The sequence below is a fragment of the Anomaloglossus baeobatrachus genome, chromosome 7, assembly GCF_048569485.1.
Source record: "Anomaloglossus baeobatrachus isolate aAnoBae1 chromosome 7, aAnoBae1.hap1, whole genome shotgun sequence".
Classification (NCBI taxonomy): Eukaryota; Metazoa; Chordata; class Amphibia; order Anura; family Aromobatidae; genus Anomaloglossus; species Anomaloglossus baeobatrachus.
Window position 1 is genome coordinate 104,677,514 of NC_134359.1, and position 25,480 is coordinate 104,702,993.

The window sequence follows — 25,480 nt, forward strand, 5'->3', positions numbered from 1 at the left end:
TCATTCGTGTTGAACTTAAGATCCGAGAGCTAGCAGACCGCCGTGAGATAGGTGAGTGTCATGAAGAGAGACGATAACAAAGTAAGATCTAAGGACCAAGGAATTGGAGAAGAATTGTGAAAGACTGCAGAGACCGATAGACTGGAAAGTCTAAATAACGGAATTCAAGCCAGGGAGGTTGACTGAACGAGGTGGAGAGAAATCTAGGTGAAACGGGAGACCTGTGTGGAGAAGAAAGGAATGAAAGAAACTTGCATTAGAAGGATGTTAGCGGGAGGTACTCTATTTGTGAATATTAGAAGTGTATAATGGTCACCATAATAGGACACAAGTTCCTCTATGTGGCATTGGGGGCACATCACAGCCCGAAATTTGTAACACTCTTAAGGGGCCTTTACACACAACGACATCTCTAACGAGATGTCGTTGGGGTCACGGAATTCGTGACGCACATCTAGCCTCGTTAGCGACGCCGTTGCGTGTGAAACGCACGAACGACTGTTAACGATAAAAATTACTCACCTAATTGTTGATCGTTGACACATCATTCTAATCCCAAATATCGTTGCTGTTGCAGGACGCAGGTTGTTCGTCGTTCCTGCGGCAGCACACATCGCTATGTGTGACACCGCAATGAGGAAGGAAGGAGGTGGGCGGGATGTTCCGGTCGCTCATCTCCACCCCTCCGCTTCTATTGGGCGGCCGCTTAGTGACACCGCTGTGACGCCGAACGAACCTCCCCCTTAGAAAGGAGGCGGTTCGCCGGCCACAGCGACGTTGCTAGGCAGGTAAGTACGTGTGACGGGTCCTAGCGATGTTGTGCACCACGGGCAGCGATTTGCCCGTGACACACAACCGACGGGGCGGGTGCTTTCACCAGCGACATTGCTAGCGATGTTGATGCGTGTAAAGCAGCCTTTAGAATTGACTTTGTATGCGATGGTGAGGTGTCGTTCTGACGCAACCTCTTTAGAGGAGGCCTCACAAGGGAAGGCAAGATACAGCAGACTAGACCTTAGTGACATACAAGTGTATGGGAGTAGGAAGTAGCCAGATTACCCCACTCCAACAGTGGTTATATATACATTGTCTTATTTGTTTTCTAAAGTAAATGTCTAAGTGCTGCTGGAGAATTCGGGCTGGCAATGTAGCAGAGCTGGAGCAGTGGTTGGCACCATCTAGCGGCCGAGAGTTTAGAGTGTTTTATTGCATATTGCAATTTACTGTATAATGTGTGTTTTATAGTAACGATAAATATAATCCATTATGTGTAATATAAAGTATAAGAATGTTAAGTAGAAATGTTAGCTGGATAGGTATTAGAACAAGTAAAGGTTTTAGTATGTGCAGTGTAGTAGGGACTTCCTTTTTGCCGAGGTTACAGAGAGTCGGGATGGGAAGAGTGACTCAATGGCCATGTCTGTCAAGACGGTTGAAGAATGATCAAACCAGTTGTTTTGAAAAGAGACTCTCTGTGTGATGTGTTGCCGTCACACATCTACGACAGTGACCACCTGTGGTGAGGTGGACACTTCCCTGAGGTTCAAGGTAAGTGTCTCACCCTCTGTCCAGGGCAGAACACAAAAACAGGTTCAGTTTAATGAAGTAGAGCGGCGCCCTGTCAGCCCAAGTTTGCTCCCCTTTACATGGGAACAGAAAAAAAAAAAACTATTGTGTGATGTAAATGAGAAGTGTCTGTGCCTACTTTTTGCAAGTGTATTGAACAAGAAGAAACATACCTATAACCTGTTGTATATATAGTTGTTATCAAGTTCAAATTCTGTAAAAACTATATTTTTGGATTTTGATCTCTCTTAACTTGCTGTGAAACATCTGGTCCTGGCCTGCCGTATCCAATGGCAACTGTCAGTTTGCAGAGGTGTATCACCCAGGTAAATAGCACTACAAGGGCACACACCTAGCGAGGACCCCATTTCATTGTAGCATGGTGGGGCGTAGGAAACGAGTACCTTGTCCACGGTATTCACCCACGGAGAGCTCTACCGGCTATGTTAGATGTGTAGACTGATTTTAGACTACACAATTATGGCTCATGTAAATGGCTATCAAATAATGCAAAACAGAGGAGATATCATTACTGAATATAACAAAGGCTCTGATTTGTTCAATAGGGTTAACAAACAGTTCCTTTTTCAAAAAAAGAAAGCTTTTCTGAAGAAATGTCAATTTAAGAAGGGCTGAAAAATTACTAGGAAATAAAAAAAAAATCCTTATTTCTTTGGCTATGCTCTTTATTTTAGTGTAGTGTAGGAACTTGTGCTCGTGAGACATGTGGACCCTTAATGTTGGGTTGCGAGCTTGCGAATTTTTGACAAAATATAAACCAATATCTTATATTTTTTCTTCTGCACATTTTATATATTTTTTACAAGGTGCACCCAGACTCCTCAATATTAGTGACCTTGTAAATTATGGGCCTGTACCTCTGTGTTTGTGCAGAGAGGGTGTCAGGCAGCCCACCTAATAGGCTGTTCTCTAGGGCCTGTGCTTCACATGTGTGTGACCTACACCCTATTGCAAGCCTCATCTGTGTGCAATCACCTCCTCCATGATCTGGGAGGTTGAGAGTGGTTGTTTTGTTAGTATTTTGCACCTGTTTTACATCCTTTATTAAGAGGGACTGTGGCATTGTATCTGTGCATTAGTTTAAATTAAAAAAAAACAAATTAGTTACTCTTAAAACAATCAATTTTCTGAGCTATAGAACAATCTACTAATCCAAAGGGAACATTACAGTCATACAGAAGTATATGTGAGTTAGGGTACTTTCACACTTGTTTTCCTTCAGTTGCAATCCGCCGTTTTGGAAAACAGCGGAATCCGTTAACGGATTCCGCTGTTTCCCATAGACTTGTATGGATGACGGATTGTGCCAAAAGTACCTGCGTTGCTTCCGCTGGCCGACGCTGCGTTAATTCCGACGAGCGGAAGGAACGCAGCATGTAACGTTAATTGCTTGTGTTAAAATGACGCCGAGCAGCGGATTCCGTTACATCCGTCAATAGTTATAATGGATCCCTATGGTGGCGGATTCCGTTGAAAAGTGCTTTACAACGGAATCCGCCACTGGATTCCGCTAATTTCTATTGAGCATGCCCAAAATGAAAAAAAAAAACCCAGAGCCGACGCATTCCATTAGACGGACGCCTAACGGACGCCAAACGGATGCAACAGATGCAACGGGTCAGTTATTTCACAGGAATCAGCTAATGGATTCCTGTGAAATAACGGACCCATTGCATCCGTTGACAACACAAAAATAACGGATGCGTCAAAACGACGCAGCAACGGACCCCGCGGATTCAACCCAACGCAAGTGTGAAACTAGCCTTAGCAACATCTGCATTTTCTTTTCCTATTCTCTCATTTAAGTACAGCACCAGCATCTTCCCAAGTACTGTATGTACCCGAACTTATTAAAGCACTACTCCAGCAGGGTTTTTTTCAGCATTAGATTGGCTCCTTAATTGTACGTCCCCTGCCCTCTGTCGTATACTCACCTTCTGGTGGCTTCACCATTTACCGACAACGAAAGTCAGAAGTTACACCACCAGCTCTCAATACAAGTCTATGAGAGCCACATCGAGGCCGGACTGAGACTCCCAAAGAGGTGCATTTATTTGTTACCTCTGGCGTACTCTGTGAAACACTGGACTTACCGTCAGGTCATAAATCCACCAGAGACCAACCAGAGCTGCCAGAAAGTGAGTATATGACAGGGGCAGAGACGTAACATTTGCAGTTGCAGAGGTCACGACCACGACCGGGCCAGAGGGTTCTGGGGGCCTGCTTCAGGTGGATGTGTGTCCAAGGGAGCACATCCAGCTGAAATGCATTGCAGCACAGAGACCTTTGCTGCTGCCGGTTGGCAGGTGGCGTCAGTGGAGGTGTGACTGGGGGCACATGACAATAATGTCATGTGCCATGGCAAGCACTCAAATGTCAGTTGCTGGCCACTGCGCGCTGGTTGCAGAGGATGCCGCGTGACATGGAAGTGGAAAGAGGTGAGTAAAATGGGGACTGTATATACCAGGAAGAGGCACAGGATTAGAAAATATATACCAGGATGGGGCCCAGGATGGTGATATATATATATCAGCGTGCGGAAAAACATACCTGGATGAGGGACATATATATCGGATGGGCCCAGTATGGGGACATATATACCAGGATTGGGGACATATATACCAGGATGGGCCTAGAATGGAGACATACCTACCAGGATGGGGACATACATACTTGGATGGGCCGAGGATGGAGACCTATATACCAGGATGGGGACATATATACCAGGGTTGGTCCCAGGATGGGGACATATATACCAGGATGGGCCCATGATGGGACATATATTACAGGATGGGCCCAGTATGGGGACATACATATCAGGATGGGGCCCATGATGAGGACATATACATCAGAATGGGTTCAGGATGGGGACATATATAAATGGCATAGCGAAATATCTACCAGGAAGTGCCCAGGATGGGGATTTGCATACTAGGATAGACACATACATACCAGCATGAGAACATACATACCAGGTTGGACCCAGGATGGGGACATACTGTATATACCAGGATAGCAGACTTACAGTTAGGTCCAGAAATATTTGGACAGTGACACAAGTTTTGTTATTTTAGCTGTTTACAAAAACATGTTCAGAAATACAATTATATATATAATATGGGCTGAAAGTGCACACTCCCAGCTGCAATATGAGAGTTTTCACATCCAAATCGGAGAAAGGGTTTAGGAATCATAGCTCTGTAATGCATAGCCTCCTCTTTTTCAAGGGACCAAAGGTAATTGGACAAGGGACTCTAAGGGCTGCAATTAACTCTGAAGGCGTCTCCCTCGTTAACCTGTAATCAATGAAGTAGTTAAAAGGTCTGGGGTTAATTACAGGTGTGTGGTTTTGCATTTGGAAGCTGTTGCTGTGACCAGACAACATGCGGTCTAAGGAACTCTCAATTGAGGTGAATCAGAACATCCTGAGGCTGAAAAAAAAGAAAAAATCCATCAGAGAGATTGAAGACAGCTTGGAGTAGCAAAATCAACAGTCGGGTACATTCTGAGAAAAAAGGAATTGACTGGTGAGCTTGGGAACTCAAAAAGGCCTGGGCGTCCATGGATGACAACAGTGGTGGATGATCGCCGCATACTTTCTTTGGTGAAGAAGAACCCGTTCACAACATCAACTGAAGTCCAGAACACTCTCAGTGAAGTAGGTGTATCTGTCTCTAAGTCAACAGTAAAGAGAAGACTCCATGAAAGTAAATACAAAGGGTTCACATCTAGATGCAAACCATTCATCAATTCCAAAAATAGACAGGCCAGAGTTAAATTTGCTGAAAAACACCTCATGAAGCCAGCTCAGTTCTGGAAAAGTATTCTATGGACAGATGAGACAAAGATCAACCTGTACCAGAATGATGGGAAGAAAAAAGTTTGGAGAAGAAAGGGAACGGCACATGATCCAAGGCACACCACATCCTCTGTAAAACATGGTGGAGGAAACGTGATGGCATGGGCATGCATGGCTTTCAATGGCACTGGGTCACTTGTGTTTATTGATGACATAACAGCAGACAAGAGTAGCCGGATGAATTCTGAAGTGTACAGGGATATACTTTTAGCCCAGATTCAGCCAAATGCCGCAAAGTTGATCGGACGGCGCTTCATAGTACAGATGGACAATGACCCCAAGCATACAGCCAAAGCTACCCAGGAGTTCATGAGTGCAAAAAAGTGGAACATTCTGCAATGGCCAAGTCAATCACCAGATCTTAACCCAATTGAGCATGCATTTCACTTGCTCAAATCCAGACTTAAGACGGAAAGACCCACAAACAAGCAAGACCTGAAGGCTGTGGCTGTAAAGGCCTGGCAAAGCATTAAGAAGGAGGAAACCCAGCGTTTGGTGATGTCCATGGGTTCCAGACTTAAGGCAGTGATTGCCTCCAAAGGATTCACAACAAAATATTGAAAATAAAAATATTTTGTTTGGGTTTGGTTTATTTGTCCAATTACTTTTGACCTCCTAAAATGTGGAGTGTTTGTAAAGAAATGTGTACAATTCCTACAGTTTCTATCAGATATTTTTGTTCAAACCTTCAAATTAAACGTTACAATCTGCACTTGAATTCTGTTGTAGAGGTTTCATTTCAAATCCAATGTGGTGGCATGCAGAGCCCAACTCGCGAAAATTGTGTCACTGTCCAAATATTTCTGGACCTAACTGTATATGCTGGGATGTGGAACTTATAAACCATGATGGGGATATATATATACCGGTATATACCAGGATAGGAGACTTATATGCTAGGATGTGGACTTTATATGCCAGGATGGGCCCTGATTGGGGGACATATATACCAGGATGGGGACATATTTACCAGGATGAGGCCTAGTATTGGGGACATATATACCAGGATAAGAGACTTATAAACCAGGTTGGATACAAATATACCAATATGGGGGACATATACACCAGCATGGGGACAAATATACCTGGAATTGGCTCTGGAGGGGAGAATTTAGTACAGGACGGGGACCATTACTACATAACAAGTGGGGAGGGGTGGGCAACTTGAATATTTTTATATTTATAATGCTACAATGGCCCATTCATCTGACCAACATGTAGGGGGTTGTTTGTGTGGCGCCCTGGACTAGCCAGGTCATCACAGGTACTGCAACACACACCCCCACCGTGAGACAGGCACATCAGCCAGACACAAAATCCTTGTTGCCTCCCTCCAGGGGCTGATGTCCACACCAGGTGGGGTGGAGCCAGGTGGTTGGCCCCACCCACCAAGGAGTTCACAGTCCTGGAGGCGGGAGAAGGAAGTCAGTTGAGTTGAGTAGAGTAGGGAGTTGAGTGAGGAAAGTGAAGTAGCAGTAGAGGAGCAAACTGACCGTGTCCGGGTGTGTGGCCCGGGCACTTAGAGCAAGGTTGGCAGACGGTGGTGGCCGTCTGCAGGAGAGGCGAATCAACGCGGAACCGTAGGACCGGGGACGGGCGGTGGCCTGCCGGTACCGAACCGGGGAGCGAAGTGAAGTCAGCACACAAAGGCAGGGCCTGCGGACCCCGACCAGGCTTGGAGTCGCCATTAGAGGTCAAATCCGTCAGTGACCGGAACCCCAGGGGTTTCCTAACAGCCAAGACCCGATTGAAGGCAACCATCCGACCAGCAAAAGGAAATACAGCTACCGCCACAGCTAGAGTTCCAAGGGCCAGAGCCTGCGGGCAAAAGGGCTCCTCCGGCACATATACACGCTGGGGAGCGAGTTACTGGTGGGAATCCATCGGGACCGAACATACACAGAGGTGCAGGGAAAGGCAGCCACCACCAACCGCCCGGGAGAAGCCACAGCAGCTGGCTGCGGGACCCGTCCATCCAGCCGTTTGGTTTACCAGAGACTTTGCGTACATTTGTGGCTGAGTGAGTACAACCGTGCCATCCGGCACCGCGCTGCGCAGTCCAGGCGACCCTGCACCCTGCCAACCCTTCCTCCCCGTCACACCACCGGGACCACCAACCCCTACCCACGGAGGGGGGAGACAACATCCCAGCTGCTCCCTGCCATCGCTCCCGGGATACCCGTCACCAGCAGCGGTGGTGCCCAACCTCACCACAACCCGTGGGTGGCGTCATGGACCAAATCCTCAAACCAAACTACCCCCCTTTCACTCACGGGCGAGGAGCGCCGCTCGAGTCCCCGGATCCGGCCCACCGCTCGAGCCACCGAGCAGCCATCGCAGCAGCGCCGGACCCGAGTGTTAGCGAGCGCAGCGGCATCCTCCTCCGCCCGCGACATTTGCACCGGGGCCCATCAGACTATAGTTAGGCAACTTGACAGGGGTCAGGACCGGGCTTTGATTGTAAGCACCACTCCAGCGGTGCAATAAAGAAAAGTGCTTGAGAGGTGCTTAATATCTAAGTTTTAGATTCTTTCTCACCTACACTGTTATTGAAATATTTCAACCCCAATTAACAGAAATCATGAGACATGGCAATGTTTTTCTTTCAAATTCCAAAATTGATCATATATAAAGTACGTTTAGTCCAAGCACTTGTTTGGAAGTAGTGAGGATCAAACATGTTGAATTCCATCCCAAACATATCCTCTTTCCTATCTATCCCCATGGGAAGCGCCCACTTACATAAAAAGGTCAAGAGGACTCCTCACACTGATAGAGCATTTTTATTCACTGACTCTCTGTTTTGTGAATTATTGCTTGTAAACTATAGAGTTTTTAGGCTATTCAATATCATCATGACTGGCACCAGAACTCATTTCATGACCATGGTTTCTTCCTACTCTTGCGCTGGCTCAACAATTGAATTTCACACTTATCTACACATTTTTAGGCTTGGCAACTTCCGAGGCCTACAAGCATACTCTGCATTTCAACCACAAGGTTTATTTTTATCTTTATCTTTTATCTTTATGAATAGTATAATAAAACATGCTTTAGAGTATATTACGGAAGATCCTTTTTACTGTACATAATCTGTTGACGAGTCTACTGTACAGAAGAATATACAGAACAGACATATTCTTAAATAATTGTAGTCAACCATGTAATTGAGTACCGTATACACAATAAAGTCCAACACTATTTCACTCTTCGAATACAGATTTTCAATTGTTTCCAGTTATCTAAGTCTGTACTGCCCCCTAGTGGTCTGATAAAAGCTGAAGCGATCAGTAAAGAACTCCGGATCCTTGCAAAAGAAACAAGGGAAGCTCAACAAGATATCGTAAACTGAAAGAGGTCAAAGTGAGTCAGCAAACGACTAAGAATATTATACAGCCAGGCGCCCAGATTTACTGCTATCTATTCCTCTGCTTTTATATGGACACTAAAAGACACCCTCAGATTTATGAACAAATTATCATCACCTTAAATGGAGGAAGAAGCAAAAAATGCAGAGCTGGAAGGACATAAAGAGAGAACAATGTACAAGCTGTTGTATTGGATTCCTGACTGTATATAATAAAAGACAATGCACTAGACAGAACGTGGTTAAGGGTAGAATCCTAAATCCCTTATCGCAGTGTTCTCATCGCTCCAGTCTTACAAGGCAGTGAAGTTCGAGTACAGTGCCCCAACACAACATCATCAACAATCATGATCCAGAAATGTGGATTCAATTTTGGATTTTTAATTAAAAAAATAATAACTTCATAAACTTCAATTACTTAATTTACTGAGGTCCTATCCTGTACTTGGGTTGGTACAAAAAAGGTTGATTGGCATCTTTTTTTTTTTTTTTGAAACAGAGCTAGACTTTGCATTTACAATGGTGCTAAGTAGCTTCAACCTACAAATGCGGCTGTAATCCTGGCCCATAAATAAACTGCTGTCTTAGGGCCTCCATGTGATTCGCAAACACAGGCGAACCATCTGATATTTATGGAGGTCTCCCATTCCTGTCCCAAGAGATGAAGTCAGGGGAAAGATTTATTGAGAACTTTTAAAAGGAATCAGTCACAAGGTTTTTGCTACTTCATCTAAGAACAGCATAATGTAGGCAAAGAGATTCTGAAACTAACCATGTTTATGTTAGATCACTATGTGCAGCTATTCTAACTTTATCTCATAATTGAGTGTAGCAGAGCTGGGAGCTGACCCCGCTCAAACCACTGTACCCGTGGAAGAAATAGGAGGTGTGAAACGGCCATCGTCCCCTGGAGGCCTGCACCCGGCTCTCTCCCCGCTTTTTAATGCACTTCTTGGATTAAATAAAGCACGTTTTAGATATCGAATGGATTACGCCATTGTCTTCAGATCTCCTGGGACTTTAGTTTTTTAAACCTTCGCAGTATGCTGTCCTCAGCTTACATTGCAAAATTCTGGTGACAAATTCCCTTTAACTGAAACATCCAGTCCTGCTATTCTCACTGGTGGCTTAAGCGGGCTTTACACTCTACGATATCGCTACAGCGATCTCGTTGGGGTCACGGATTTTGTGACGCACATCAGGCCGCTGTAGCGATCTCGTTGTGTGTGACTCCTAGGAGCGATTTTGGATCGTTGCAAAAACGTCCAAAATCGCTCCTTGTTGACATGGTGGTCCTCTCCCAATTATCGCTGCTGTTACTTGGGCGAAGTTGATCCTCGTCCCTGCGGCAGCACACATCGCTATGTGTGGTATCTGCATAACTGCTATGAATAATAGGAATGAGCGATGTTTAGCCATTGTATTGATCAATGCAAAGGAGCCCCAAAACCAAACAGAGCAAGTTTTTTAACTGCAGGTGAGGTTACACGTAGGTTAGGAACCCCAACAATAGAGATTACCTTGGCGTTTGGTTTTGGGGCTCTTTTGCATTGATCAATACAATGGCTAAACATCTCTCATTCCTATTATTCATAGCAGTTATGCAGATACCATTTTCATGTTTTTCACTTTTTTCAAATAGTCCATTGTATTTTTCAGTCTAATATTCCCATAGCAGTTCCGCTTTTCATTATTCCCCTATACATTGTGAGCATTCTAAAGGCTGTCACTGGTCTCAACATGCAGGGAAACGATTGTGACAATTGGTTGAATCATGGTGTAAGTGTGTCGCCCTGGGCAAGCCAGGGGACACGGGTCACAACACCACCACACCCCACACTCCAGGTAGGCACATCACAGCTAACCTACAAATCCTTGTTGCCTTCCTCCAGGAGTCTGATGATGCACACCAGGGGGTGGGCCAGGAGGTTGGCTCCGCCCACCGAGGAGCTCACAACTCTGGAGGCAGGAAGTAACCAGGCAGTCAGCTCAGGGACGAGCTTGAGTAAACAACAGAGTTCAGCTCAGGGAGGAGAGGAGTTAAGAAAGTGAAAGTGACAGTAGTAAAGGAGGAAAGCAAGTGAAGTGACAGAAGAGAAAGACAGCCTGAAGGGTCTAGCTTTGTGGAGGGCCAGATCAGCAAGGTCAGCAACGGCGGTGACTGTCTGGAGGGGGACCGTTTGGAAGTTCCTGGAAGGACCCCGTTGGCTGTGTGCCCGGTGGTCTGGAGCAGTGTTCCGAAGGACAGTCAGCACCAGGGCAGGGGCCTCTCGGACCCCGGCAAGGCTAGGAGTCGCCAGATTTGCCAAATCCGTCAGTGACGGGGACGCAGATCCCCCAACAACCAAGGCCCGATTGAAGGCAACAGCCCAACCCGTATTGGAGAGACACCGCCACGGCACCAGTTTCTCAGGGCCAGCGCCTGCGGGCAAAGTGTAGAGCTCCTCCGGCCCAGATTGCAGCCGGGGAGCGGGTAACCGGAGGGAATCCACCGCTACCACAAGTCAAACAAAGGTGCAAGGAAGAGGGACATCACCGTCACCTACCGGGAGTGCAGGTGCAGCCGTCTGTGGGACCGTCCTACCAGCCGTTTGGTTTACCGTACAAACTGTGTCCACGTCTCAGGCTGAGTGAGTACCACAGTGCCGCAAGGCACAGCGCTGCCCCCGCGTCCCTGCGCCCACCGGGCCCTACACTTTACATCTCATCACCGGGCCCCGGGATCACCAACCCCTACCCACGGAGGGGCAACACAACACCTGGCTGCTCCGCATCACCATCCCCGGGACCCCCACACTGAGCAGCGGTGGTGCAATCACCACAACCGTGGGTGGCGTCACGAACTATAACAATCCCCACACCCAACAAACACCCCCTTTCACTCACGGGCGAGGAGTGTCGCTCGAGGAACCCCGGGATCCGGCCCACGGCTCGAGCCACCACTGAGCAGCTGCCGGACCCGAGCAGAAGGGGTGAGCGCGGTGTGCTGACACCCTCCTCCCCGCCCGCGACAACTTGGCGTCACGAACAGGATCTTACCGCTCTGCCGTCTGGTAGAGGTGCGCCTTGTTACCGCCGGAGGTATCCGGCAGAAAAATTTCAGAAGCCGCCATCTTTGGCGCGAAAAGTTCCCGCTCGAGCGTCTTCTCGAGCAGTAGAGGCGCGAAGGCCAAAACACCGCCCCGAGAGAGGAGGGGCCGGAAAGAGCTAAGGGGGACGGAAACAAGATGTCTGCGCCCGACGGAGCCGCTGGAGGAGCGGTGGTCGCAGCCGCAGCGGCACCCGCGGATGGGAATGGGCCTGCCCAGGTCCCGGCCGTACCGGCGGGAGGTGCCGCGGCCCCCGCGCTTGCTCAGGTCATGCCGTTTTCCTTGCCCTATGCGCCTGGAGCTGCCTGGCTACCGCGGTATGACGGGAAACCGGATGCCCTACAGGCCTTCCGGAAAAAGCTTAACCCGTTGCTAGAGCTGTACCCCCTGACTGATAAGCAACGTGCAGCGATAGTGCTAGGCCAGTTAACCGGTGTGGCGGAGCAGGAAGCGGAGACCTGGGCCGAGGGGGACCGGCTCTCTGTAGCCACCATCTTCGAGAAGCTACAGACTGCCTTCGAGACCCGGACTGAAGCTGAGCTAAGGATGCAGTTTTACCAGTGCCGGCAACGAGCTGGGGATAGCATTCGAGACTATGCTCTACGTCTGCAGACCGCCCTCCGCACGCTAAAGCGGGTGAACTCTATTAATGAGGCGGATAGTAACAAGATGTTAGTGGAGCAATTTGCGCAGGGGATGAGGTCCCCTGAGGATCGTAAACAACTCCGGCTGTGGGCCCTGGAACACCCTGATGTGGGCTTTGCTGTGTTAAAGGAGCGGGCCATTAAAGCACTACAGCCCCCAGCTGCCGAAGTTCTGGAATCCGCCCCGTGGCCCGTCGAGACAGCTCCCGTTGTGGCGACCCCAGCCAAACCAACCTCCTTAATACCTGCAGCCCCGAGCAGCACAGTGGAAGAACTGGCGGCCCAGGTCCCTCGCATGGACGGAGACCTTGCCAAGATCCTTGCTGCGCTACAACCTCTGACCAGATCTCAGCCTCCAGCACAGATACAGCTTGCTGACAGTCCTGAAGATGTTCCCTGGATGCAGCGGAGAAGCGCTAACAACCCACGGAGCAGACCCCCAATCTGCTACAAGTGCCGTAAGCCGGGCCATTATTACCGACAGTGCCCGTTAAACGAGCAACCCCTGGGGCCCCGGGCCAATCCTCAGGAGTAGAACACCGTGGCCCCCCGGACTGGCGAGACCGATATATCGGGGCCCGCCCTATCATCCCCGTGGCTGTGGACGGCATACCAGTGATGGCTCTCTTGGACACTGGATCACAGGTAACTACCATACCGTACACGTTGTATCAGCAGTATTGGGCCACAGACGAGCTAGCGCCCCCAGATAATAGTATAAATTTGATTGCCGCTAATGGACTTCCATTGACCCAGGTGGGGTATAAACAAGTGGCTATGACAGTGGGGCAAGCTGAACTGCAGCACCAGGGTATGATTGTGATCCTGAATGAACCCAGCGATCATAACCCGAAAATAGTGCTGGGAACCAATGTGATGGAACACTGCATGGCTGATGTGTTGAACCTATTGCAACAGCTAGCCGCCACAGCGGCAGGGAGCCGGCAGAGGGCTGTGCAGCGTGAGATCCGCGCTCTGATGTACCGCCAGCATGTAAGCTCAACCGGAGGGGAGATTGGTGGAGTGAGAGTGATGGATGTTGCTCCATTGACTGTGCCCCCTAGGAGTGAGATGATGATTTGGTGTAGAGCAGCAGTAGGGCCTCAGGGGCGTGACTACCCTGCGATGATGGAGCCCATGCCTTCCGAGCACTAGCCCACGGTAGTGGCCGCCCGAGGGGTGGTCGATGTGAAGAAAGGGAGAGTGCCTGTGAGAGTGTTGAACTGTGGGGAGGAAGAAGTCCGGCTCCCCCGGTATGCCACCATTGCCAAGCTGCTCACCCTGGACCCTCACACTATCCATGAAGCCAGTCCACCCACACTCTCACCTACCACCAACACTTCCCCACCCCAGGGGGACACAAAGGAGTGGCACCAACAGCTACATGTAGGCACTGATGATACCCCTACACATCACAGGGCCGGGGTACACAGGGTGGTGCAGGAGTACGAACAGGTTTTCAGTAAGCACCCCCTAGACTTTGGGCAGATCAAGGGGGTCCAACACCACATTCCCACGGGTGAACATCCCCCTATCAAAGAGAGGTATAGACCTATTCCCCCTGCACATTACCAGTGTGCCAAGGATATGTTGAGGAATATGAAGAAGGCAGGGGTTATTCGGGACAGCTGTAGTCCCTGGGCCGCTCCGTTGGTACTGGTCAAGAAGAAGGATGGTACCATGCGGATGTGTGTGGACTACCGGAAGATCAACCAGATAACCCATAAAGATGCCTATCCCTTACCTCGTATTGAAGAGTCTTTGGCTGCACTGAGAACTGCAAACTACTTCTCGACCCTTGACCTCACCAGCGGATACTGGCAAGTGGCCGTGGCCCCAGAGGACCGGGAGAAGACCGCCTTCACCACCCCGATGGGGCTCTGCGAATTCAATAGCATGCCGTTTGGGCTGTGCAATGCCCCCGGGACCTTCCAACGGTTGATGGAGTGCTGTCTGGGACATTTAAACTTCGAGACCGTTCTGCTGTATTTGGATGATGTGATTGTTTATTCCCAGACGTATGAAGCCCATCTGGAGCACCTGGCCGAGGTGTTCGCGTCCCTTGCCAAGTACGGGATGAAGTTGAAGCCCTCAAAATGCCACCTGCTGAAACCCAGAGTGCAGTATCTAGGGCATGTGGTGAGTGCGGATGGTGTCGCCCCCGACCCTGAGAAGATTACTGCCATCCAGAGCTGGCCGAGACCAACTACAGTGAGGGAAGTGAGGCAGTTTCTGGGTCTGGTGGGGTACTATCGGCGCTTTATAAAGGGGTACACGAAGATGGCTGCCCCCATGCAAGATCTCCTCGTGGGACAGACCAAAGGTGGTAGACCCATTGGAACCCCACTGTCGTGGGAGGACAAGCATGAGGAGTCCTTTTGCCAGTTGAAGGCGGCCTTGACCGGAGAAGAGGTCCTGGCGTACCCTGACTATGGGCGCCCGTTCATCCTCCACACGGACGCCAGTAACGTGGGGCTAGGAGCGGTCCTATCCCAGGTCCAGGATGGAAAGGAGAAGGTGATTGCCTACGCTAGCCGAAAACTCCGGCTGACCGAAAGGAATCCCGAGAATTATAGCTCCTTCAAGCTCGAGCTATTGGCGTTGGTATGGGCTATCACGGAGCGGTTCCGCCACTACTTGGCAGCAGCAACCTTCACCGCGTTAACGGACAACAATCCGCTGACCCATCTGAACACGGCCAAGTTGGGCGTACTGGAGCAGCGGTGGGTAGCCCGGCTAGCCAACTATGATTTCACCATAAAGTACCGAGCTGGTCGTGTCAACATAAATGCTGATGCACTCTCCCGGATGCCCCATTTGTCAGAAGAGGGGTGCGAGGATGACGACCTCGAGGAGATCGAGTTGCCTGCATTTCACCAGCCGCCTACTGAGAGGGTACAAGTATGCCAGCAAAGGGTAGATCTGGACCCGCGGCCTAGTCAAGAGTGGCAGGACGCCCAGGACCAAGCGCCGGCTGTCCGCCTTATCAAGACTCTGGTGGAACAAGGTGCTATGGGAATAGATCCTGGCGCTCCAGCTGAAGCCCAACGCTTGTGGAAAGAACGAAAACGACTTTACCTACACCAAGGGAGGCTGTACCGTGAGCTGATCAACCCGAAGACCCATGAGAAAATATGCCAGTTGATCGTTCCTCAAGCTGAGGTCGCTACTGTCCTGCGGGCATACCATGATGGTGCTGGCCACTTCGGGTGGAAAAAGCTGGAGATGCTGTTGAGGGAGCGGTTCTATTGGAGTGGGATGCGTGAATCGGTGGGAGCCTGGTGCCGAGAGTGCGGTCCTTGTACACTGAGGAGAAAGGACGAGACTAGCCAGAGGGCACCGTTACATCCCATCATTACCCATCAGCCGCTGGAACTGGTCGCCCTGGACCATGTCAAGCTCACCCCTAGCCAAAGTGGGTACACCTACGCATTGACCATGGTAGACCACTACTCAAGATTTATGGTGGTAGTCCCTGTTAAGGACCTAACTGGTCGAACCGCTGCTCAAGCGTTCCAGGCTTATTTCTGCCGACCCCATGGGTACCCCGAGAAGGTGCTAACTGACCAAGGCCCGGCTTTTGAAGCAGAGGTGTTTCACGAATTCTGCCAGTTGTACGGCTGCAAGAAGATCCGGACCACTCCGTACCACGCCCAAACCAACGGCATGTGCGAGAAAATAAATCACTTGGTCCTGGGGCTCCTCAAGACGTTACCGCTGGAAGAACGGAACATGTGGCCGGAAAAGCTACCTGACTTGATCGACATGTACAATAATATCCCGTCCAGCTCGACGAAATGCACCCCAGCGTATTTGATGAGGGCTCGGCCTGGCCGCCTGCCGGTGGATCTGGAGATGGGGTTGGAAGCTCCGGAAGCACTCCCTTCAACGGCGGAGTGGGAAAGTCGGAGGAGGGCACAGTACCGGCAAATCCAGGAGTATGTGGAGAAAAACCTCAGTCGAAGTCGAGAGCAGCAAGAGCACCGGTTCAACCAGAAGGCGCCCGTAGGTCCTTTCCAGCCAGGAGATGTGGTGCTGAAACGGAAGAGAAAAACCCACAAGCTGGATGATCAGTGGGAGCAAGTCCCTTATGTCATACAACCCACAGAATGGGGAGATGGGAAAACCTACCAGATCAGTCGTGACCAAGGGGGCACCCTAGCCACAGTTTCCTGGGACCATCTAAAAAAATGCCCCCCAGCGCTGAAGGCAGAGGCTGAAGTACCGGTTCCTCCACCAGTGGAGAAGGCAGCAGAGGTAATCCACACTGTAATGGGTGACTTCCCAGCAGACTGACCTACACAGAACGGCGCGGTGATACTTCCAGTGATACTGTTCCCACAACCCGTGGATGAAGAAGTAGTGGAAGCGGTTAACCGTGAGCCAGAACCAGTGCCAGTGCCCAGGGATGAACCTGTACCCAGCCCCCCTGCACCTCCGCCTGCTCCACACTATAGCAGGGAGGAGGAACCAATTGTTCCCTCTACCCCACTGTCTAGCACCACTGACACCGGGCCCCGAAGGTCCACCCGTTCCAACCTAGGTAGACCCCCACTTAGGTACAGGGAGACCGTTCTATGAGTAAAAGGGGTCCGCAAAGGTAAAAGAGTGTTGTTGTTTGAAAGTTTGCAAAAGAATGATAAGGAAAATGAAAATGCCTGAAGTTTAACCTGATTTGCTGATGTGATTGAACCGGCTGGAGCCGGCACCGTTGTCCCCGTTGGGACCGTTTAAGTTTTGCATGGGAACTATCCATGGACAAGCCCATGAACTTGCAGGGCAACCACAAACGTTAAGTGGCTTGTAAATATGTTGTTTGCTGTTACCGTTTCCGCAATGCCGCCTCCGGAGAGGCAGGTTGGAGGGAGGGCCCTGAGCAGAGCAGGCTAGGGCCCAGCCACCAAAGGAACCGGTGGCTACCGTCTGGAGGGGAAGGACAGATCCCGCTCGGGTGACTTGTGCTGGACTGTGGGTCAAGGGGTGCTGCCTGGGCTTTAGGGGCAGCATCAGGGCCAGGTTGCTTGGGTGGGAGAGAGCGGAAACCGTGACTGTAAACCGTTGCAACGTTTAAGTAAATGTGCCTCCCGTCTTGGGAAGAGTTTTGATTAAAAATGTTATTTATGTTTGTTTAACCTTGTTACCCCTTTTTACAGAAAAATAAAACCGGTGTAGGACGGCAGCCCGCGGACGGTCTGCATTTTGCTAAGGGGGAATGTGTCGCCCTGGGCAAGCCAGGGGACACGGGTCACAACACCACCACAGCCCACACTCCAGGTAGGCACATCACAGCTAACCTACAAATCCTTGTTGCCTTCCTCCAGGAGTCTGATGATGCACACCAGGGGGTGGGCCAGGCGGTTGGCTCCGCCCACCGAGGAGCTCACAACTCTGGAGGCAGGAAGTAACCAGGCAGTCAGCTCAGGGACGAGCTTGAGTAAACAACAGAGTTCAGCTCAGGGAGGAGAGGGGTTAAGAAAGTGAAAGTCACAGTAGTAAAGGAGGAAAGCAAGTGAAGTGACAGAAGAGAAAGACAGCCTGAAGGGTCCAGCTTTGTGGAGGGCCAGATCAGCAAGGTCAGCAACGGCGGTGACTGTCTGGAGGGGGACCGTTTGGAAGTTCCTGGAAGGACCCCGTTGGCTGTGTGCCCGGTGGTCTGGAGCAGTGTTCCTAAGGACAGTCAGCACCAGGGCAGGGGCCTCTCGGACCCCGGCAAGGCTAGGAGTCGCCAGATTTGCCAAATCCGTCAGTGACGGGGACGCAGATTCCCCAACAACCAAGTCCCGATTGAAGGCAACAGCCCAACCCGTATTGGAGAGACACCGCCACCGCCACGGCACCAGTTTCTCAGGGCCAGCGCCTGCGGGCAAAGTGTAGAGCTCCTCCGGCCCAGATTGCAGCCGGGGAGCGGGTAACCGGAGGGAATCCACCGCTACCACAAGTCAAACAAAGGTGCAAGGAAGAGGGACATCACCGTCACCTACCGGGAGTGCAGGTGCAGCCGTCTGTGGGACCGTCCTACCAGCCGTTTGGTTTACCGTACAAACTGTGTCCACGTCTCAGGCTGAGTGAGTACCACAGTGCCGCAAGGCACAGCACTGCCCCCGCGTCCCTGCGCCCACCGGGCCCTACACTTTACATCTCATCACCGGGCCCCGGTATCACCAACCCCTACCCACGGAGGGGCAACACAACACCTGGCTGCTCCGCATCACCATCCCCGGGACCCCCACACTGAGCAGCGGTGGTGCAATCACCACAACCGTGGGTGGCGTCACGAACTATAACAATCCCCACACCCAACAAACACCCCCTTTCACTCACGGGCGAGGAGTGTCGCTCGAGGAACCCCGGGATCCGGCCCACGGCTCGAGCCACCACTGAGCAGCTGCCGGACCCGAGCAGAAGGGGTGAGCGCGGTGTGCTGACACCCTCCTCCCCGCCCGCGACATAAGTACAGCTAAAATAAATGGGCACAGATCCCCAAAAATTGACTATGACTAGTTATCATGTTTATCTCCCCAGGTCCTTGATAGGGGCTTCACAATTAACAAAAGAGCAATCTTGTGCACCAGGTGAGGCAGGAGCATGCTAACTTGGAGGTGGGCTCCATCTTGATCCACCATAGAAATCCAAGACACTGCGAGGTACATTCTCTAAAGCTTTATTGTGGAACGGACATCCACATGATGGCAATGGTTCGGCACGCAGGTCCAAGTAGTATGTTATCTGCAGCTTGAGAAAGAACGATGTGCCAAAACTTTGTGTTCCATGATAAATAATTTAAACCTTTTTTCCACTACTTCGGACCCTTTGTGCATATTTTACTAAACCAACACTCAGATTGTACATCTATGTAAAGTAATATCCACATGTATGAGATGGATGTCTCACTTTGGTCTAAATTCACATTTCCGTTGCCCTAATCATTGGCACATGATAACGTATAAGCAATACGAGCCGAATGCTTTATATTGTTTCGTACACAATAAAAACTAGAAATAGCCTGCAGCAAAATTGTAATCGCTCGCTGTAAAAACATGACTTTATTGGACATGGGTATGTGTTATGTAACGCGCTGTTTATATCTGATCTCTGGAAAGGAGAAGCTAGACTTGTCTATACCATAATCCCTATCATAGCTTTTCATGTTGATGCTTTGAAATGTAATAAATTGGTACTCACAATATTGGGCATTCAACAACTTCCACCACTCGGTGTCCGTGCTGCCTACTTATCTGTTTTTTATCTTCCTGGCCAGTATTAATCTTCCAGTCTGCCAAGCACTGATGAGGTTAAGTGAATTATTTGTGCTTTTGCAGTAAATCAGTGGAGGCGGTTTTGTCTACTAGCACCAGTTCTAAAGACCCTGCCACCTGTTCCTGCATCTGCTTATTGTACCCTGCACATGAAAACGGATTTTAACAGCATTAGGATGTTGGAGGGCTGCCTTCCATCCATCATATTCCAGCCTTGCCGAGAGTGACATAGTCTAGTCCTCTATCATCTGTTTCTAGCATGACGTATGAAAAATATGTGGAGAGTGGATGTTTAAAAACCGCGCCAAGGACCACTCATGAAGGAGATGAATTTAACGTGACTTTATTCCATGTTCAGGTCTACGCGTTTCAGGAGCGTCCGCTCCCTTCCTCAGGACAATACAGGCACAAGCACATCAAAATCAGCGATCAAAGAATGAACCGAAAATTTTATACCTTCCGGTGTGACGTCATGAAGACGCCCACCTGACCCAGAAAAGAAAAAAATCGGCAGGAATTACATACATCCACTGAAAATACCAGCAACGTGACTTCAATGTAAAAGCCGCTTATCCGTATCAACATATCTGTTTAAAATGTATAATAAAAACATCGGAAAAATAAAAATAAAAATGAAACACACAAAAAAAAGGGGAATATATAATACAGAGTATTTGTGACAGTGAAAAAAATTTTTATATATATATGCTAGTGTGTAGAGAATAGACCCAGCACTCAATCAGAATAGAACCCGCAGAGAAACGGAATCAATGAGTTGAAGAATGTGACAGAGAATTAGACCATTGAACCATACCAAACGAGTAGCGGTGTATATAAACCCGCTCCCACAACCCACAACTTAAGAAAATAGTGTTATGTACATGAAATGCAGAAGCAAAGAACTGTACTACTAGGAACAAAGGAGGTCATGAAAAGTTCAGACCGTGGGAAAAAAACTATATGCGCATGCGGAAAAAAGGTAAGAAGCAAGATAGAGTGGTGGGGTCAGGAAAGTTCAAAGCGTGAGAAAACCACAACTGCGCATGCGAGAAAAGAAAAAGTAATATTAACCCGTGATAAATTACACGGGAAACAATATAATTGTTGGTTCCTAATTATTGTATGTTGGTATTTTTATTGTTCATCTTCAGGTCCTACCTCTCATATTTTAATATTTTAATATTGTATCAATTTTTTGGTTTATTTTTGTGTGATATAATTTTTATTTATATTGTGTGATTTTAATGAACATATCATTTATTAGATATTAATAGTATATATCTGATATTAATTCCTTCATATTTTATATTTTTGTTTTTTATATAAAAAGTTTTTTTCTTTATTTCCCCTTTTTTTCCTATTCTGTAATATTTCCCGTGTAATTTATCACGGGTTAATATTACTTTTTCTTTTCTCGCATGCGCAGTTGTGGTTTTCTCACGCTTTGAACTTTCCTGACCCCACCACTCTATCTTGCTTCTTACCTTTTTTCCGCATGCGCATATAGTTTTTTTCCCACGGTCTGAACTTTTCATGACCTCCTTTGTTCCTAGTAGTACAGTTCTTTGCTTCTGCATTTCATGTACATAACACTATTTTCTTAAGTTGTGGGTTGTGGGAGCGGGTTTATATACACCGCTACTCGTTTGGTATGGTTCAATGGTCTAATTCTCTGTCACATTCTTCAACTCATTGATTCCGTTTCTCTGCGGGTTCTATTCTGATTGAGTGCTGGGTCTATTCTCTACACACTAGCATATATATATAAAAATTTTTTTCACTGTCACAAATACTCTGTATTATATATTCCCCTTTTTTTTGTGTGTTTCATTTTTATTTTTATTTTTCCGATGTTTTTATTATACATTTTAAACAGATATGTTGATACGGATAAGCGGCTTTTACATTGAAGTCACGTTGCTGGTATTTTCAGTGGATGTATGTAATTCCTGCCGATTTTTTTCTTTTCTGGGTCAGGTGGGCGTCTTCATGACGTCACACCGGAAGGTATAAAATTTTCGGTTCATTCTTTGATCGCTGATTTTGATGTGCTTGTGCCTGTATTGTCCTGAGGAAGGGAGCGGACGCTCCTGAAACGCGTAGACCTGAACATGGAATAAAGTCACGTTAAATTCATCTCCTTCATGAGTGGTCCTTGGCGCGGTTTTTAAACATCCACTCTCCACATATTTTTCACCGATTACAGGGATGACTGCTGCCTTTGACCTATTTCAGATGCCTGCAGAGTGGTTGTGACTTTCACAACCACACTTGGTGAGTAACCTCTTGTTATCACACCCCAATTGTTTGTCGGGTAAGACCCTATTGCGCTCCTTTTCCACAGTGTTTGCATGTAGCATGACGTATGAACATACACGTTTTTTAGGCAATATCTTTATTGGCTTCACATTAAGCTAATTATCACTTGCTTATATAGAATTGTCTCTACACTGTTCGCTTTATTTATGGTAGTCTCTCACCAAATTATAAGACTTGATTTTAATATATCAAAAACCTATGAAAATTAACCTCCTCTCCTTGTGCTTATTCTTAATTTCTGGGGAAAGATTAATGGGCTTGTCAGGTTAAAACAAGTTATCACCTATACAAAGAAAGTTGATAACTGATTGTCCGGTAGAGTTCCAACCACTGTAGACCTGAATTACTTTAATTCCAAAGGAAATAGGGTATGAGCACTGATACTCTATTTCCTGGGGGATAAAAGTTCTTCAGGCCTAAAGTTGTTGGAACTCTACCGAACAATCAGTTCAACTTGCCACTCGATTTATTCCCAATGAGGCTGCCAAGCGCTGCACACAGCTTTTTCCAACAGCCCCATACTGGATGAATAAAATGGCAATAGGAATCCACGCCAACTTGTAATGGGGATAAATGGTTCTCGTTGAGGATAAAAATTCCCCAATCTGCCAATTAGTCAAGTCGCGACATTTGGACTCCTACTCTTAAAGGTACTTTACACACTGCGGCATCGCTAGCGATCTCGTTAGCGATGTGAAATTCTAGATCGCAAGTGCGATCTTTAGAGATCGCATATGCGTAAAATGACCTATGTGCGATCTCTATAGATCGCACTTGCGATCTAGAATTTCACATCGCTAACGAGATCGCTAGCGATGTCGCAGTGTGTAAAGTACCCTTTAGTGATCAGCAAGCTATCACTTATTCCAAGGATAAGTTGTAACTTTCTTTAACCAGACAACCCTTTTAACCATAAGGAGTATCAGGTATTTCTATACTAAAGTAGCTGCTTACTGATTCTCTCTTTTGCCACCATTTTCCATTTTTTCCATGATGGACTCTTATGATAAATTCATAGTGGACAGGTGACTATGAGCAGGATGGGCATGGTCTGGCCGCATACTGGTGCAATGAGAAGCTGATAGCAGGAGCGTAACTATAGTGGGCAAAGGAGTTACAGCTGTCTCTGGGCCCCGGAGCCTAGGGGTTCCCAAAGGTCCTATTGACCCATATGAGAAAAAAAATATTATTAAAGATACAATATTTTGGGGCCCTATTAGAAATTTTGCATTGACCACTTGCAATTCACGGTCGGCATTGAATCTTTCCAAAGTGAAAGAATGCCCAGCTACACTTCTGTCCTGTCATATTACAAAACCCACTTTGAGAAATACTGTACCGGCATCAATTGTTTGGTAGTAAGCATTAGTAACCATGAATGCAACCATGAATTATTGCTTAAAGGGAACCTATCACTACATTTGACCTATCTAACCTATTAATATGGGGATACAGGTTATAGAATGCTTAAAAAAGCCATACCTGTCTGCCTCATATCTTTGCTTTGTTGTGGAAAAATCATCTTTTATCACTTTATATAAATAAGCTTTTCCAGGCTATGGGGCGGATGCGGCCTGGACAATAACTTCACCTCCAGATATTATTTCAAATAGAAGGGGCATTACCAGTGTGAGATAAGTAACTGACACAGACACAGAACAGGAGAAATTAAATTTGACTTCTTGCAAATACATTTTTTTTTGCAGCTCCCCGAGCTCTAGTTCATTGCAACGATATTACACCACTATCTGCCTGTGAGATGGAGGCTGAAGCTGAGAGGCACATGCAGAAGTGTCAGTTATAATCACACACAGCTCTGCAGTGAGAGTGTGACGCCCTGGCAAAACCAGGTTGTCACAGAGCATACACAAATCGACCAAAGTGCAGGCCATTCTCCTCCTTGGCACCAACACAGTCCCCACACGGGTATACACCAGCCAATCAGGCCTAGTCACCCACCCCAGGACAATGGGAGGGACCTAGGGGAAGAGCTCAGGAAGTGACAGAGAAGAGTTTAGTGGAGCTGTAGTCAGTGGAGAGCTGACAGGAGGGAGTTGGAGCTCCCTGGAGAGGGTCGAGTCGGGGTTGGAGCCCCAGACCACCGGACGACTGGAGTAGCTACGCTGACTAGGTGGCAGTGAGGGCCACCGGCGATGAAGATCCGGTCACAGGGAACCTGAGGCAGACTGGGACAGGGTTGTAGCCCGCCGGTGCCAAGAGAGGGGATCCGGTCTGGAGGCTGATTCAAATGGACTAGTCCAGACAAGAGAGACAGACAGAAAGTTCAGAAGAAAGGGCCCCTGGCTGTATATCCGTGTGTAGGACCCGAATGCAACCGCCGGAGGCTACCGGTCACTGGCAACTTGGTTTACAATACGAACTGTGTGTGTTACTGACCATCCAAATCAGCACCAGCTCATCCAGCACCACGACAGCAAACTGTGAGTTGCCTGCTCCCTGCAATCCCTCACCATCCTCTGGGCCCCCGGGACTACACCTCCCCTACCCGTGGAGAGGATCTCACCTTGCTGCCCCGCTCCATCAGCCCCGGGCGTCCCATCACCAGGCAGCGGCGGTGCTACCAACTCTCGCCGCAACGCACGGGTGGCGTCACTGACAAAGACTCTGTCCCCTGTAAATAACCCTTTTTTCACTTGTGGGCGACGGACGGCTGTGCGATCCCCGGGTCCGGCTACCAGTCGAGCCACAGTAATGAGCCCGGATCCGAGCGCCTCGAGCAGCCCCTCTGGTTGTGGTCTGTCCCCCGCCCGTGACAAGAGCAGAGAGCGTCCATCACACATCACACTGGTAACATCCCTCTTATTTAAAATAAGCTCTGGAGGCGGAGTTATCTTCTAGGCAGCATCTTCCCCATAGAGGATTCGGTATGGCTTTTTTTTAGCATTCTATAACCTGTATGACCAGATTAAGTGCATATACCCATTTGAGTTTAGTAGACATTACTTTTGTTCAGTATATAGACTGAGTGGATGGTTAGAAAATAGTATTTTACTGCCATTTATATAAATGGCCATGTTAATGTAATGTTTTTCAACTTTCTTTCTGAAAACAAAATGGTAAAAGTTGAGAAAAAAAATATTGACATTCCCTTAGACCTAGCAAATAATACTTCCCCTCTCATGCTAAATATGCCATCACAACATGACAAAATCTATTGATTTTACCTTTTGTTGCTTTTTAAGGTCTTCTCCATGTTCAGAATACCTTGCATCTTGTACAAGAACCACTTGTCAATGGCCGTAAGTTTGTTGATTTCATCTATAGGAATTCCTGATTCCAGTGCCTAGTAGAAATCACGTTATTGGTTCAATATCTCATGTTCATATCAAAAGTTATAT

At 48.2% G+C, this 25,480-nt stretch overlaps 1 protein-coding gene across 1 annotated transcript in view; it reads right to left on the reverse strand.

The window, feature by feature from the left end:
• The window catches only part of CPS1 (carbamoyl-phosphate synthase 1), a 175,390-nt gene that overhangs the window by 100,383 nt on the left and 49,527 nt on the right, over nucleotides 1-25,480 (reverse strand). The window contains exon 21 of the mRNA XM_075317540.1: nucleotides 25,307-25,425. Coding sequence (XP_075173655.1) covers nucleotides 25,307-25,425 — 119 coding nt within the window. The remainder of the gene's footprint in view (nucleotides 1-25,306; nucleotides 25,426-25,480) is intronic.